The 18,219-nt window shown below is 44.8% G+C and overlaps 1 protein-coding gene across 1 annotated transcript in view; it reads right to left on the bottom strand.

Annotated features, from left to right (window-relative positions):
• Window positions 1-18,219, bottom strand: part of LOC138249254 (trefoil factor 2-like) — a 107,196-nt gene that overhangs the window by 30,761 nt on the left and 58,216 nt on the right. Inside the window, exon 4 of the mRNA XM_069203225.1 lies at window positions 13,809-13,930. Coding sequence (XP_069059326.1) covers window positions 13,842-13,930 — 89 coding nt within the window. The 3' untranslated portion in view covers window positions 13,809-13,841. The remainder of the gene's footprint in view (window positions 1-13,808; window positions 13,931-18,219) is intronic.

The following is an 18,219-nucleotide window of genomic DNA, read 5'->3' as shown; positions in this document are numbered from 1 at the left end:
TAGAGCAGGTGGAGCACCCACTGCAGGAAAAGGTGCGAGGACCTGAGACGATGGGTCCAGAAGGCCATGGAGGCCCAGGTGGGGATGGCCTCCCAACGAGGGTCCTGCATACTGGTGGTGGCCTACCCAGAGCTGGATGGGCGCTTGCGGGCAGCACAGCAGCCACAAGGGGATGCGTACAGTGAGCGTGACAACCATTTTTGTTGCCTGGCATGGGATCCTGGTGGTGGGTTTCAGTTAGGGGGTGCCCCTTAATGCCAGCTCAGACATTGCTACGTGGTCCAGCTCAAGGGAAATGGGTGTATAGCAAAATCATGTAACTTAGCTAGGTGGCATTCCATGTCAGACATGGCTTAGTGGGTCCCAGGAGGACTGCAGTTGGCGGTGTTTGGCTCTCATCTTGCTGTAGTACCTAGTAAATGGAATGCCATTGTGATCCATAGTGCTCAATCCTGATCCCTGTGTGTGTTGGTAATGTGTATGTCATCTGTGGTGTTGGTGCTGTAATTGACCCAGTGTTCCCTTTCTCTACCCCCCTATTTTTTTCTGTCATCCTGTCCATGTGTGCATTGGCATCATCCGGCAGATGAGCAGGGGCACCAACGACTGAGGGAGCTGTATCCCACAGGACCCAGAAGGCAGAGTCCACCGACACCAAGGGGACCAGTGGGATGGAGGGCGAGGGGAGCACCACGGCGGAGACAGGAGGTGACAACACTGACTCTGATTCCTCCAATGGGAGAACCCTGGTAGTGGCGGACACCTCTGTAACCACCCCAGCTACAGGTACAGCCGCCACCCCCTACAAACACTGCCCTCCCAGTAGCCCCCCATCAAGTTGCCCCTGCCTGCTCACCCAGGAGCCCCAGGCACCTCAGACCCTCCTCCGGTAAGCCCTGCTGCCCTCAGTGAGGATGCTATTGACTTCCTGAGATCCATCTCTGTAGGGCAGTCAACCATGGTGAATGCCATACGGGATCTGGCCATACCCTACCTGGAGGGCATCCACGCTGGGTTGACAGACCTACAAAGATTGTTTCAGGCTCTGGCCTCCTCTCTGATGTCAGCCAGTGTCCCTGTTCCTCCTGTCCCAACTTCAATTACCACTTACCAGTCCCAGTCTCCTCAACCCCAACCCATCCCAGGCACACATATAGACAAGCATGCACACAAAACATCACACATGTGTAGCACAGTCAAACACAGGCAACACACTTCAGGCTACAAGCACTCACACAAACAACAGACAGTTGCACACACAACAACATCCACTGCCTCCACTGTCTCCCCCTCCTCCTTCTCCTCCCTCATAGTCATATCCACACTCACACCTGCATGCACTGCATCAACAGCCACCACCACCATCACCACATCAAGCAGCACACACACCTGACTTGCAGACACCTCCATAACATCCATCCATGTGACCCCTTTGTCCTCTCCCAGCCTGTCTGCCCCCGTAAGAGTTACAAACGCAAGCACTCAGACTCCCAACAGCAATCCACCTCACACATGCACACTGCCCATGCACCTGCACCCAAGTCCAGCAGACGTACACCTCTGACAACCACTCCCTCACCCTCCACTCCCATCCCTTCCCCCACATCTCACCCCAATGTTCCTAAGAAGCTTTTCCTTGCACATCTTGACCTCTTCCCTTCCCTTCCACTCCCCGTCCTGCCCATAAGAACAGGGTCCCAATGGCCCAGCACAGCACCTCAGCCAAACAGTCTGCCACTGCTCCTATCAAATCATCAGCTGCTGGCACAAAGGGGCCCAGGAGTGTGACGGAGTGTGACGGCTGCCACTCCTACTGTGAGCAGACCTGCACCTCAGAAGAGGAGGACTAGGATGGTGAAAACCAAGGGACAGGAGACGGGGACAGTGGAGGCACCTCCTAGTCCTGGGGGCCAAGGGGACCCATCACAAGAGGGGACACATGGATCGCCTTCCACCACCAAAGAATGCCAAGGATCCCACCCCACCACCAAAGAAAGGGAAGATTTACACTCCGCATCATAGAAAGGAAGGTTCCCACTCCACCACCAAAGAAAGGGAAGGTTCCCACTCCACCACCAAATAAAGGGAAGGTTCCCACTCCACCACCAAAGAGAGGGAAGGTTCCCACTCCACCACCACCACCACCACCACCAAAAAGAGGCAAGAGGCCCCCTCCACCAGCAGATGGCAAGGAGCCTCCACCTCCAGCAGAGGCGCAATAAACCTCACCTCCAGCAGATGCACAACAGCCCTCACCTCTCCTCACCTCCAGCAGATGCACAGCAGCCCTCACCTCCAGCAGAGGCCCAGCAGCCCTCACCTTCAGCAGATGCACAGCAAGCAGAGGCACAGCAGCCCTCACCTCCAGCAGATGCACAGCAGCCCTCACCTCCAGCAGAGGCACAGCAGCCCTCACCTCCAGGAGAGGGCATATAGGCCACACTCCAGGGACTATTGTGCAAGGAGCCCCCTCCAGAACTAGTGGGCATGTTCCCCACTTCAGCTGAGGTGCCCCCACCCCTCTTACCCCTGAGGTGCCTGCCCTGTTTTAACATGATGCCCCTGCACAATGGATTCCGGATTGTGTCAGGAGTCAAGTTGGGCCTTGGACAGTGCCCTGTGGCCATGTGGCCCTTTTGTACTTTGGACTGGCCATTTGCCCATTCTGAACATTGACGCCTGCATTTGCTTTCAAATAGACAATATGGTGGCTGTTGGCATCAAATTACAGTGTTTGTTAATTATCAATGTGGTCTTTGTTTTAATTTAACATGGGTCCTGTGACATTGGGTTTACTCTGCAGCTGATTCTGTGTATGGTGTGTGTGTGAATGGTGTGTGTTGTGAGTGTGTTTGTCACTCTCCTTTTCCTCCCTTCCTCCCTTGTGTGCTAGATGGCTGTACTCACTGTCATCGTCTTTGTCGGTGTTCCAGGAGGCCCATGGTGTAGAAAACCATCGGGTAGACTTGAAGTTCCGGTTCCATGGAGGCGGCGGTCTCCTCTGTGTCCCTGAAGGTGAGTCTTTCATCTTCTGTGCAGTGTTTCTGACAGGCTTTTGATGGCGTTGATACCGCCCCGGAAATCCTGTCAGTTTGCTATGTCATAATAAGGTGGGCGGTACCTTAGCTTCCGTCTGGCTGTTGATGGCTACTGCCGTGGTCAGTGGTGTTAACGCCCTGGCGGTTGGTGTGGTACATTGGCTGTCTATGAGGGGTAGTATCACCTCCATATACATAATTTGGTGGCATTTACCGCCAGCCTGTTGGTGGTATTTCCACCACTTTAACACTCACCGCCAATGTCATAATGACCACCTTTGTCTCCTAAATTAAGCCTTGTCGCTTGTTGCCAAGCTACCAATGGTTGATCTGGGGTTAATTTATTGAGACCCAACTGGACCTCAGTGGGGGTTAGTGGCCTATTGCTAGGTGTAGATACTTACCTGCCCTTACCAATAATCCACTTTCCAACATATATATACATATGAATATGTTGCTTTCTGCTCCTGCCCCCCTCCTCCTTGCCATCCATTGTCCAAATCCATGCCCCTGCTCCCTCATTACAGCCATATGTGGCGTTAGTTCTGCCACTGCCCTTCCCGCCTGCTGTGAACAGTTAGCTTGCTGCCTCATCCACACCCTCTCCACCCCCTGTTGTCCGAGGTAAAGCACCAGCCCCCTCCCTCCTGTCCTGCATGGTCTGAAATGCTGCAACTGCCCTCCATTTAGCTTGATGTCACTGCCCACTTTTCCTTCCCTCTGTTGCCCAATTCTATGCTGTAGGAGGCTGGCCTGGCTTGTAGTGGGTACCAATGGTACTTACACCTTGTGTCAGGTCAGTTATCCCTTATTAATAGAGTAGTAGTGTTCTAGCAGCTTAGGCTGATAGAGGTAGCTATAGCAGAGCAGCCAAGGCTGAACTAGGAGACATGCAAAGCTCATGCAATACCACTTATATCATATAGGTACTATATCATTAGGAGGTAAGTAAAATACACAAAATATACACAACAAACCATATCAGGTAAGTAAAACAGTCAGAAAGTAGTGCAAACGCTGTAGAATACAATAGGATGCAATAGGCCTAGGGGAAACACAAACCATATACTAAGAAAGTGGAATGCGAACCACAAATGCACCCCTAGGCTAGTCTAGTGTGTAGAGGGTCACCGGGAGTGTAAAAAAACACTAAGTGTGTCAAAGATACCCCACCCCAAGACCCTGGAAAGTAGGAGTAAAGTACTACTATTTCCCCAGAAACACACTAAAGTTGTGATAAAGGATTTTGCAAAGACCACAACAGACTGCAAAGCACTGAAGACAGATTCCTGGACCTGAGGACCTACAAAGGAAAGGGATCAAGTCCAAGAGTCGCAAAAGTGTCCATGGGGGGCAGGAGCCCACTAAACCCTGGATGAAGGTGCAAAATGGCTGCCTCCGGTTGGAAGAAGCTGAAGATTCTGCAACAACGAAAGGAGCTAGGAAGTTCTTCTTCATGCAGAAGATCTCCCACGGCATGCTGGAGGATGCAGAGTTGTTTCCTTGGCAAAATACTGCAAAGAAGCCTTGCAAGCTGCAAGAGTCGTGGATGGAGAAAAAGGGTGCTGCCTGGGCCCAGGAAGGACCAGGATGTCGCCACTTGGGAGAGGAGACAGAGGGGGCCCTCAACAACGTAGAGAGCCCATGCACAAGAAGGTAGCACCCACAGAAGTCCTTGAACATGGGTTCAAGAATTCTGAACATGGTGTCATCTCAACACTGCAAAAGGAGGTCCCACGACACCGGAGATCAACTCAGGGAGCTAAGCATCGCAGGACAGAGTGCTGGGGACCCAGGCTCAGCTGTACATGCAGGATTTCTTGGAAATGTGCACAGATGACCTTGTAGTTGCAGATCACGTGGTGCACAGGATTACTGTCTGGAGAGGGGAGGTAAGGACTTACCTCCTCCAAATTTAGACAGTTGGACCACTGGACAGTCTGGGTCACTTGGGTCCACCACCTGTGTTCCAAGGGCAACACTCATCAGGATGAGAGGGGCCCCAGAGTACTGGTGAAGCTGAAGTTTAGTGCCTGCTGGAGCAGGGGGAAGATTCCGTCGACCCAGAGGAGATTTCTTCATGGCTTCCAATGCAGGGTAAAGGCAGGCAGTCCCCAGAGCATACACCACAAGGAAACAGTCGAGAAAGCCGGCAGGATTAGGCGCTACAATGTCACTGTTAGTCTTCTTGCTACTTTGTTGCAGTTTTGCAGGCGTCCTGGAGCAGTCAGCGCGCGACCCCTGTCAGAGGTCGAAGAGAGAGATGCAGAGGAACTCTGGTGAATTCTTGCAAGTCATTATCTGAGGAAAAGCTCACTGGAGAGATGCTAAATAGCCTTCAGAGGAGGATTGGCCACCTAGTCAGGTATGCACCTATCAGGAGGGGTCTTTGACATCACCTGTGGGCACTGGCCACTCAGAGGCCTCCAGAGTGCCCCCACACCTCCGAAAGCAAGATGGCAGAGGTCTGAGACACATTGGAGGAGCTCTGGGCACCACCCCTGGGGTGGTGATGGACAGGGAAGTGGTCACTCCCCTTTCCTTTGTCCAGTTTCGTGCCAGAGCCCTGGTTCCCTAAACCGGTGTAGACTGGCTTATGCAAGGATGGCACCATCTGTGCCCTTCAAAGCATTTCCAGAGTCTGGGAGAGGCTACTCCTCCCAAGCCTTTAAAACCTATTACCAAAGGAAGTGGGTGTCACACCCTCTCTCAGAGGAAATTCTTTGTTCTGCTTTCCTGGGACTGGGCTGCCCAGATCCCAGGAGGGCAGAACCCTGTCTGTGGGGTGGCAGCAGATGTAGCTGCAGAGAAAACCCCAGTGAGCTGTTTTGGCAGTACTGGTGGTCCATAGTGGAGCCCCCAGGATGCATGGAAGTGGCTCCCTAATACTATATTTGGTATGGGAGGACAATTCCATGATCTTAGACATGTTACATGGCCATATTCAGAGTTACCATTGTGAAGCTAAATATAGGTATTGATCTATATGTAGTGCATGGGTGTAATGGTGTCCCCGCACTCACAAAGGCTGGGGAAATGGCCCTGAACTATGTGGGGGCACCTTTGCTATTGCAAGAGTGCCCTCACACTTAGTAACTTTGCACCTAACCTTCAGCAAGTGAAGGTTAGACATATGCAGTGAAAATGGATGTGAAATAACGTGTGCGTTATTTCACTCAGGCTGCAATGGCAGTCCTGTGTAAAGGTTTGTCTGAGCTCCCTATGGGTGGCAAAAGAAATGCTGCAGCCCATAGGGATCTCCTGGAACCCCAATACCCTGGGTACCTAGGTACCATATACTAGGGATTTATAAGGGTGTTCCAGTATACCAATTGAAATTGGTAAAAGTGGTCACTAGCCTATAGTGACAAATTTAAAGGCAGAGAGAGACCATGAGCACTGAGGTTCAGGTTAGCAGAGCCTCAGTGACACAGTTAGGCACTACACAGGGATACACATTCAGGCCACAAACTATGAGCACTTGGGTCCTGGCTAGCAGGATCCCAGTGAGACAGGCAAAAACAAACTGACATACATGTAAAAATGGGGGTAATATGCCAGGCAAGATGGTACTTTCCTACATCTGCCCCATCATTGCCCTCTTGCTTAGCCTCTGTACTTAGCTTGCTGCCCCTACCCTCCATCTTCCTACCCTCCAATGTCTATGTGGATGCCCCTGTTCCTGCCTTTTTGCCCATCATGTTCCATGGACCTGCCACTGCCCCTCCTATTTATTCTGAGTGCCATGTTGAACTGCCACTGCCCCGCCCACCTGTCCAGCATGGTCAGATGGCTGCCACATTTCCCTGTCACCTCCACCCTGTCTGTCCGAGTTCCATGCCCCATCTCCTCCCTCCTGTCCTCCATGGTCCATTTTACTGTCACTCCCTTCTGCCCTCCATGTTCTGTTATGCTGCCACTGCTCCTCCTACCTGCCCTGCCTGGTCTGTTCTGAAGCCCCTTCCTGTTGGAAAGTGGATTATTGGTTACACTTAGGGGAGAGGATATGAAATTACGGCCAGAGCTGCAGACTTTGCAACTGGGGAATCATGTTTGAGTTTTGGCATCAGCTAGACATCCTGTGATTCTGGGCAAATCATTAAGGGCCTGATTTAGATATCGGCAGATGAGATAGGTAATAATGGGATTTAAATTTTAGCGGATGGGATATCTGTCACCGTTGTGATGAAGTAACCCATCCGCCAATATCTAAGTCAGGCTCTTAATCTCCACATGCCTAAAACCAAAATGAATGCGTCCTTGTGTAGTGTAGATGGTGCTCATGTAATTCACTTCAGTACCTTTAGGTCAAGTCCACGCTAGATAAAACTGCAAAAAAACAAAAGACTAAGGGCCTGATTTAGATGTTGGTAGAGGAAATACTCCGTCACAATGTGACAGATATCCCATTGGCCCTATTACAATCCCCATAGGATAGAATGGGATCATAATACGGTGGGTGGGATATCCGTCACGTTTGTGATGGAGTAAACCTCTCTCCTGACATCTAAACCAGGCCATAAGTATTCTGTACTGTTCTATCATTGGGATATGCTTGGGATACATTTGGGTGACATTTGTTCTCATTTACTGCAGTATTCTCAGTAGAAAATGCTTTCAGTTTTTCACATTGATTCTATCATGATGGCATTCAGATGTGCCACACTTTTGGCATAAATTCAGAATGTTATCATTCTATTTGAACATTAGAACACTGTAGTAAAGCTGCTGATTCCCAAGTAGTTAACTGGCAGTCTGCTGCTGGTGTTTAATGTGCATGTTTCAGTCTGCATGTCAGAATGTTTCAATGAAATAGAAAAGGAATATATTAGAGGACTCACTTAAAATGAGTCCTCATTTTTCTTTTTACATCACTACCCAAAATTTCTATGATAAAATGAACCCCCTGATTGTGTTCCTTTCTAACTTTGATGTTTTAAGTTTCACCAGTTTGATTCAATCAAGATGGCTTCTTGTGTGTCACACTTTTGTCATAGGTAAGACAGTTAGCACTCTAGTTTTTCTTAAGAAAACTCTGGGATGCTGCAGTAGAACGCAAGGGAACCAACTAACCGGCTGCTCCTGTTAGAAGTGCATGTTTTACTGAGAATGTCAGACTTCATTCTCATATGGCTGGGAAAGATAGTGTGAATTTACAGAAAATATGTTCTAATTTTAGCTTCTGGAGCACCTTCCATATCCCCTGTGGGAAAATCATGAGAAGACAATTTTCACTCTCACATGATTCATGAAAGGTTAGTCGGCTTTTTAAAAGAGTAAACTATCCTTAGAATCCACCACAATTCATTCAATTAGCATCATACCATAAACAAATGAAATATATTGTGACTTAAATCTGCTATCACCCTTTATACGTTCTAATTTTTTTGACCCTCAAAACCTGCACTTCACTACAATGCATTTCAATGAGGTCCATGTCCCAGAGTCCTTTAATGGCTGATACAGCATGTGACATAGTGTATAAATCTCTCAAAGTGCATTTTACCCTATATTTAAGCTTTAGTTCTCGTTATTAGCTCTGTAGATCATTCAGAAGGTGCCATCAAGTATATTGGTCCCACAATAGCTGCCAGAACTTCCTGGTTGAAGTGTTGGCAGCCAATCAGGTCTCACCATGAGATCTGTGCTTAGGCTCCACACAGATATGAACATTTATTTTTTTCTTTCATTACTCGAAAACTACTGAACGGATTTACACCAAATAACAAACAAGCATTGGTAAATTCGTTAGGTTTTGCCTATGGGGTTAATAATAAGTTATGAGATAGGGATGTGAGGGCCACAGGGGAAAGTTTTTGTTTTTTTTGTCAAACCACATTTAAGCACAGTCCTGCGAGGGCAGGTTGTTCCAGAAATCTGATGATTTAGAGAGAAATGCCTGCCCGTTCTGGAATGCAAGCACCCCCACCCTAAGGACTCTTTATCAAAAAGGTGGCAAGTGATCAAGGGAGGGGCCTGCTTTCCCTGTTTTCTGAAGCAATGACAGCTAGCTAGTTGTTGCTCCCGTGACCAGGAGTTATGATGAAGCAAGTTCGCTGAGGTGGTCATCTGGTTCTGAGCTCGAGCATTTAAGTCAGCTTATCAGCTGAGGTTGATTAATGACGGCATCTCACTACAAAGAGTCTTCAGAATGCTGGTGAGAGGTATATGTCCAGTGTATCCCTTCAAGAAAAAATAAAAAAATATTGTAGCTGGATTTAACTTTGTCAGACTTTTGCATTTACATTAGCATCCCAGATTATTTTCAAGTATGCTTCATTTTTAAAAGACTTCAACAATGAAGCAGGAATGAGCATCCTTGTTCATTGTAGTAAAATGGAAAGTATGACGTGTGTAAATGTGGTTCAGTTTTCTGCTACATTCGCTGTGCAGACATATACACATGGTCAGTGACAGAATCTCATAATGCGGAGGAGGACAGAATTTTGGGGGACTTCTTAATTGGATCAAACACTTTAAGGCTGGGTCATTTCAAAACTTGTGCAGCCCAAGGTAACCGTCTCACTCCACTACAGGGTTTTGTATGTTATTGAAGCATTACACTTACAGTGATTGGGTTTCAGCTGCCTTTATTATGAGCATGTTTTGTAAAGTGGAACTTGTTTAGTCTTAGGGCGACTACCCCTGCGTCCTGGACTACCCTGTGAGCGGTATTTTTGAAAAACAGTTTCACACCTTTTTCCTAATTGTTCCCGCGGTACCGTGGTACTGCAGCTAAACTTAAAAAATATAGAATTTGCCCTGGGGGGTGTTCCCTCTTAAACCTCTGCCCACAAGGCCAGGGATTCAGGGTTTTCCTACTCTGCTCCCCTATATGTGATTTGTGCTTCAGGACACTATGAATGAGCCCCTAAGTCCTAAAATGGCTGCCAAACACCTTTATTGATATGAGGAAGCCAATCAGATCTTATCTTTCGATCTGCTGGCCCTACAGTACTCCAGTGTCTCTAAATATCTATAAACTTTGAACCTTAATTTCTCAAAAATTACTGAACAGATTTACCCCAAATAACAAAAAGCATGCTTTCTGAATAAAGGTCTAGCTTTCTGGCAAATTTGGTGTAATTTATTTTCAGTCATCTTGGTTGTAACTATGTCTAAAGTTTCTATAAGAAATTGCATGGGGAAAATCTTTCGGCAAGGAGATGAGGTGGCTGAAACTTTTCTTTTGGAAAGTTTTCTGATGATTCGTAAAATAAGCAAATTGGATGGGGGGAATGTATGATGATTACAGAAACATATCTTGTATTGAGTGGATAATTTAATGAATTACCCACTGGGGATTTCTGAATATGTATCAATATTGATACTATATAAGCAGGATGGTATGCTCTTGTTCATTTGGTTACAAATATGACAGGATGACCTATGCAGGAATTGATTTTGCGTACTATGCCCCATATGGTTTTATGATCCACTATTATTGAATGAGTTACAGTATGTTCCATTCCAAGATGGTGGATCTGATGAGATTGACAATTGTATGTCGATCATTACATATGTTCTATGAAGCAAATTGATTGGGGGGATGAATGTTGATTACAGAAATATAATATTGTTTTGATTGGATAATGAGTAGCACTTTGAGTAGAGTTAGTGAATACATCCTGGGGATTTCTGAATATATATTAACACTGATACTATATAAGCGTGATGGTATGCTCTTTTTCAATTGCTCGTTTTCAACTGGTTACAATTATGACAAGATAAAATATGTAAGGATTGATTTTACATAATATGCTCCATATGGTTTTGTGATTGACTATCAGTGAATTAGTTGCATTATGTTCCATTCCAAGGGGGTGGATCCGATACACATCATATTAGTCATTCCTTTATGTTGGACATGGGTGTGTGTGACTTCACGTTGATGGGTGTATATTTAAATATGGTAGAAACGTTATGGTGCTGCTAACATGAACAAGGCTTGTGCCGAAATGCTACGTTAGTGCCTCTGCAAAATAAATGCATTTTCTATCAGCTGCTGCTGGAGTACCGATCTCTATTGTAACCGACAAGAGGTTTTGTTTGATGTGACATGCGCAGGCAGGCACATTGTGTAAGCACCACCAATGATTTGGAGCATGCCGGTACCTCAATTAGTAAAGCAAATATGTGTGTGTGTATATATATATATATATATACATATATATATATATATATATATATATATATATATATACATATATTCCAAAATGAAGGCCGGAATGTAGAAGCAAAATGCAGTGGTCCCAGCTGGGCTCCAGAACGCCCATATAATTATCAAACATTTCCTCTTGTCCTCAAGGAAAAGCCGGGACTCCTCCAGAGTGCTGCCAGTATAAACAAATGTTATTAGTGGAGAAAAAGACTCCCCTCCAGCGCGTTTCGGCCGTAGCCTTGGTCACGGATGGAGTAGGTATACACACACATCTATAAATAACACTAAACATAAAAAATGGACTACCATCTACATCACAGTGTAAATACATTCACTTTGGCGGCCACCTCAGAATAGTGCAATCATTCCTAATACATATTCATCTTGAATCAAATAACACTTTATATCCTCTAATTTCATATAATACAATGATTATGAGTACATAGACATATGTTTATCCTGTATCTTAATGCTCGCTTTCTATAATATATTTAAAATTAATAAAGAAAATATCATTGCTCTTAATACAACTAATCATATCACTAAATATAGTCTCGTCCAAGTGGACTTACCTAATAACACATGTAGCGTCCAAAAACCTAGTATACTCTTCAATCAAAATTCTAAATCATGTCAGATCTCTTATTCCCTTATTTGAAACCTCTCTATAATAACAATTTGTTTCTTCACAATTACCTGCACTACCGCCACTCTCCCTGAGAAATCAGATAAAATTACAGTGAAAGAAAGATAATATACACCCACTAAACCGTTTTACTAAACTAATGATATAAAATCCATAAGTATTGCAGTTGAAAACACGGAGGCTCATACAGTCCTACACATCTTCTATTCTATAACCTTATCATTTTATCACAAATGGATACTAATTTCCTCACTGGAGTACAACCCTATGGGATCAAGTGAGTCAAATTCTATTATATACTTTGATTCCTAAATTTGTAATTCTCATTCGCGATTGCCTCCACGACCATTTATTTTTACCTTGTCAATCACTACATATCTGAGTAGGTTTTCATTACCAAAGTGTTTATCATATAAGTGTCTTGCCACTGGATAATTTCTATTATGATTTTTATGGCTCTTCTATGTTCCAATACCATCTTCTTGGCACCATGATGTGTGCTATCTACATAGATCTTCTGACAAGGGCATATCAGACAATACACACAATATGATGTACTGCAATTAAAGTGTCCTTTGATAACATATTCTGTCATAGTTCCTGTCACCATTATTCTGTTACAGTTTACACTGTTTTTGCATGCTTTGCATTGTATACAATAAAATCCTAAATGCATCACATTCTTAGTTTCTTTCTTTGTTCCCTCATAACAAAATTGTGACATAGATCCTCTCTCAGAGATTTACTCTTCTTAAAAGTAATCTGAGGTGTATCTGTATGTATTTACATAACACCGAGTCTGTCTGTGGAATATGCCAACTTCTACTCAAAATCTTCCTTACATTATAAAATTGATTACTGAAAGTTGTTATAAATCTAACAGTTTCATTCTCTTCCTTTTTAGGCTGGACCTTAAATAGTAGATTCTCTCTGCAAATTTGATCCAGCTTTAGTTTCGCCCCAGTAATAACCTTCGCACTGTAGTCTCTCTCCTTAAATCTTTCACACATCCTTGAACAGTCTTGTTGATAATCCGGTGTACCACTACAAATCCGACATGCTTTTAACCGTTCTCCTTAGGGATTGCTTTGAACTAGGCTAGAAGGATGTGCACTACGAGCATCAGGAAAATGGGAAATAGAACCTTCATACCGGTGCAGCCCATTAGGGTTCAGGGGCTTCATTTTTCACTTCTTTGGAGGGAGCAATGTTAACACCAAAGGTATTGACTGAGAAGCTTTCTTTGGAAGTAAAGGTAGCATTGCTGGTTATTAAACCAAATTTGAAGTGTTAGTAATTGTATTTTGACTCAGAACGATTAATTGCATTCAGCGCTATGACAGCATAGGGACATTGACCTGTTCAAACATTGGCACACATCATGTTATATTTACATCAATGGGAGCCTTATTATGAAATAAAGCTGTTAATATTTGTGCTTATTGATGAAAACAACATATAATCCAGCATTAGTGATCTTTTAATAACTACAATGCCCCAATGCTGCTTGTTGGTTACAGAGTATAAATGAAAGATCTGAAGTAACGAGAAAGGCTTAAATCACCTTGAGAAAAACTGTTGTCCAAATGCTTTGGTGATAATAGGCAAGTTGATCTTTTTCACAATGCTGTTGTCCAATAAATGAATATGGGAATCAAAGCTCCTGGGAGTGCAACGTCATCTCTTGGCAGTTTAGATATTTTGGAAAAAGTGGTTGTACCTTAAACACTTGCCCAGCTATAGGACACCCGTGTTGCCAGACTGCTTTGATTTTGTACATATATATATATATATATATATATATACGCATATGTATATATATATATATTTATATATATATATATACATATGTGTATATATATATATATATATATAGACACACAAGTACCTCTTTGTGTAACATATTTGTACTTAAAATATCGTATGAAAATAATTCAAGGTTATAACATAGCATTATCCTCACCTTCAGAAAATACACCACGGGAAAGCAGCATAGTTATCCCCTTCTTCTTGTTGTTCTCCTCCTTCTTGTTGTTCTCCTCGTTCTTGCTGTTGTCTTTCTTCTAGTTGTTGTTCTGTCCACCTCTGTGTGCAAAAGGACATAAATAATAAATTCCATATAATTATGTATTATTTGTGCTTTCAATAATGTACTTCAATTCCTCCTCATACCGGTAACCTTAGCCAAAGGTGTGCAAATAAATATTGTTGAACCATGAACTAGCTAAATATGGACTAATGAATGGACATTGTTTAGAGCACATACAGTAGTGTGGAGATGAATAAATAAATATATATACACATTTAGAGTGGAAAGAACTGATAATCTAGTTAATTAGAGAAGGGAGACTGCTGAATTTCTCAGTTATTTCCTGTTTTGCTTATGGCATTTAATATTCCTATACCAGGATCTTCACTTTACAAATTTGCCCCTACTTTGGTGCCAATGTTAAGCGGATGCAGTGCTAATTGTCCCTGTTTACTGGTATAAATGTAATTGAAAATGTACAAGATTTAATTTTTGTGAACTATTCCACACACAGGAATTGTCAACATTTTTGTTGTTGTCAACCATAGAATATATTGGGTGCATTATTCCAGTTAAGCTTTGCTTGCCACAGATGATATATTGTCACTTACTGCCATGAGCAAGTGGTAAATACTGGCAATCATTATGTCATTAATGGCAGACAGGACACTCCTTCTGGGTGTCATTACAAACATGTGAGCTGTGTTAGGGAGAACAGTCGCATAATTTCAGGAACAGAGGCTGATAACCTGGCTGAATATCCTGCACAAAACTGAGGTAAGCTCCTAACCAGACCAATGCTTCATCTATACCATTTTATGACATAGCACTCTGTTTGTACTGCTCTCACATCAATTGGCCTTTCCTAGCAACTCAATTGGAATGGCTGAGAGAGGAGAGTAAGTATAGGCGTTTAAGGTTAGGGTCAAGTTTTCTTCAACAGACTGGTCTGTGGCCTCCACAGAGGCATTCCAAAATATTTCATAGATATACTTAAACTTCCGAAAGAAACTGCAGAATAGTTTTCTAAGGGATTCATGAAGTTTATTGCTCATTAAGGTGACAAGGTTCAATGACTTACCAGTACATTCATACTTGCCAAGTTTTCAGGTTGTCTATGTCTCTTGAACAGGTGTGTACATGTGCGGTTCACACTGTGTTATTCAAAGAGCCAAGCATTCACCTTGTTGCAAAACTCAAGAAGTAAGGAGGAGGATCTAACATGTTGAAGGAGGTTGTTCAATATTTTGGGTGTGATGTATGAGAAAGAGCAACCTCCTTCTTTACTTTTGCTGATGTGCAGGGTGTGTGTGAGTGAGAGTGAGGCAGAGCATAGGTGTCTGTCAGGCTGGTGGAAGTGCATGCTGCTGTTTAGGTATGCTGGTCCTGCATTGTGTGAGGCTTTGTATGTGTGCTTAATGAGTGTGAATTGGCTGTGTTTATGATATGGGTGCAGCGTGGGAGATTGAGTATGAGTCTTGCTAAGGCATTCAGGATGGTCTGGAGTCTGTGTACTTGTTTGAAGATTCCATTATAGCCATCGTCCAGCCTGCTAGTAATGAGTGCTTGCGTGACAGTCTGTCTGGTGTTTAGTTGTAGCCATTTGAAGATTTTTTGAAGTATGTTTTGGGTGTGGAAGCAGAAGGTGCCCATTGTGTTAACTTGTGCTGTAATGCTGAACTTGTTCTACGATGATCCTCAGATTTCTTGCGTGGTCGATGTGTGTTGGCATTGGTCGTAACTCCAAAGGACGTTGTTTATTCTCAGTCCAGGATAGTCTGGATGTTGTTGGTGGCTGTGATGAGTGCTGTTTCGGTGATGTGGTTCTTTCTGAATCACTGATGTGGTGTTGTCTAGTAGGTGGTGAAGCTCAAAGTAATTTGTACGTTACTTGTTGATGCCCTTCTCAATTACTTTGGCTGGCTAGGAGAGCAGGGGGATGGGTCAAATGTTGCTAGGTTGCTTTCGGCCGGCTGATGGCTTCTTGAGGAGGGCATCGATTTCTGCAAGTCTCCTGTCATCCGAGAAAGTGGTCGACATGATGGAGGTGTGGAGGACGTTTCCAGGGTGTTGCTGATTGGCGCTGTTCCCATGTTGTAGATGTGGTTGGGGCATGGATCCATTGGGCCCCTGGAGTGGATGGACCGCATGATTGATACTGTGTCATCTCTGGGCAGGGTTGTCCATTTAGATTGGTTGCTAGTGGGTAATTTGACAATGAGTTTGTTGGGGGTTGGGTTAGTGTTCAAAGTTGCTGTACGTGCTTGCAATTTTGCTGTTTAAAAAGGTAGATAAGTTGTTGCAGAGTTGTTAGGGGGTGGTAATGTTGTTAACGGAGGCTGAGGGAGAAGTGAAGTCTTTGACAAGCGAGAAGATCTCCTTGCAGCTGTTGCAGCTTCCTTCGATACAATTGACTAGCACTCTTTTTCTGGTGTCCCTTTGTTGTTTCTCGTAGCATCTGTTGTCTTGGAAGTGGATGAGGTAGTGGTTGGTCCATGTAGTGATAAAGTAGAGTTGTATTAGTGCTGTTGTTAGTGGGAAGATGAGACCCAGTGTGTATTCTGTGTGTGTGTTGGTCCTGAGATGAGCTGGGTGAGTCCAATGTTGACCATGCCTTCGAAGCGAGCTATGGAGCAGGGGCAAGTTCTGTCTTGTGTGACATTTCATTATATAATATGTGTGTTGGAAAATGGGTTATTGGTAGGGCAGGTAGGTACCTAGACCTAGCAACAAGCCACTAACCTCCACATAGGTACAGTTAGGTCTCAGTAAATTAATCCCAGCTCAACCCTTGGTAGCTTGGCAACGAGCGTCAAGGCTTAACTTAGGAGACAAAGTGTAAAGCATTCAAATATCACAAAACAGTAATTAAATAAAACAATCAATTTGATACCAAATTGATTGTTGTAATAAATCCCACAACTTCCAGTTGTTGGATTTAATATAACTTGTCCAGGTAAAAAGTTTAGACTTTACCTAAAAAGTAGCTAATTTCAGCTCTGCATTGTTTTTGCTGCTGTGCTCTGATTGGCCAGCCTGCAGCAGCTTCTGCCAGGCTGCCTTGATGAGGTGTGAAGTGGCCAGACTTCACACAAAGGAATGTGCTTGGGGGAGAGTATCTCCCCTCAGCAGATGGTGAGGCAGGAAGGGGGAGGGCTGCCAAACTGGTCTTCAAAGGCAGAGAAGGACATTTGCAGCACCCAGCAACACCCCCACATCCTGCAACCCCAGACAGCTAGGTGCCCCCTTGATTAGATTAGGAGAGGGCAGGAGAGGGGTGTGTTTATGATTTTTAGCCACACCAGTGGGTGGGCTCAGCCAGATGTAACCTCCAAAAATCAGATTCATCCATGTTGGATTTTTAGAGACTGTTGCCTTCTGGGATGGATTTTTGCCACACTTCCCAGGAAGTAGTCATCACAGGGGGACGACCCTGTCCCTGATTGGAGAACCAGGGCCCCCCTGCTTTTCACCCAGGAGCAAGGATAAAACTGGCAGACCTGCACCCACACCTCAGATACCCTCCAGAATTCAACAAGAAAGGAACTAAAGAAGAAGAAGGACTGCCCTGCTGGACCCCTGGCCTGCACCTGGAACCTGCACTCAGAAGGACTGCACCAGCTGCACACTTGGGCTTCACCACAAGAAGGACTTTGCCTGGCTTCAGCTGGTTCAAGGAGGGACTCCCTGTTTGCTACAGGTGAAAAATTGCTAACCAGAGTCCCCTGCACCAACTCCTGAAGAAAGCGACCAGCTGACCACTGTCCAGTGGCCAAAAAGGAGTTTGCGCCAGGTGCATTCTGGGAGTTGAAGTCCGCACCCCCCAAGGACCATCACAGAACTTCTGGACCCTTGGGGTGAGCTGTGGACCCCAAAAGAACCTTAAAAGAACATCTGGGTGAAGCCCCAGAAGTTTGGAAAAGATTTGAGAATTTTTGGAAAAAAGCTCCAGAGAGGGACCGACCCGCCGCGGAAATTCTAGCCGGCCTGACTTCGTGGTTCGTCCCGGTAAAGAAAAACATCCAAAAAAGAGACTAAGTCCGAACGTAAAAAGTTGACCGGGACCTCCCAGCCATCGTATCCGAGAAGGGCTCCATGGACGTCGGATCAAGATCCAGGTTTACCCCGGTCGAAGGATTTTCATCTCGAAAAAACGACTAAGTCCGAAGGTAAAAGTCTCCACCGAGGAAACCCACATCGCGTATCCGGACAAGGGCTCCAGGAGGTCGGATTCAACTGGCAGGTTCGTCCCGGTGAAGAAAAACTTCAAAATAAAGACTAAGTCAGAAGGTAACTTTTTAACCGAGGCCTCCCGCGACCTGTAGCCGAGCAGGGCTCCATCGCG

The sequence above is a fragment of the Pleurodeles waltl genome, chromosome 8 (assembly GCF_031143425.1).
Source record: "Pleurodeles waltl isolate 20211129_DDA chromosome 8, aPleWal1.hap1.20221129, whole genome shotgun sequence".
Lineage (NCBI taxonomy): Eukaryota > Metazoa > Chordata > Amphibia > Caudata > Salamandridae > Pleurodeles > Pleurodeles waltl.
This window is presented reverse-complemented; position numbering and strand designations above follow the sequence as displayed.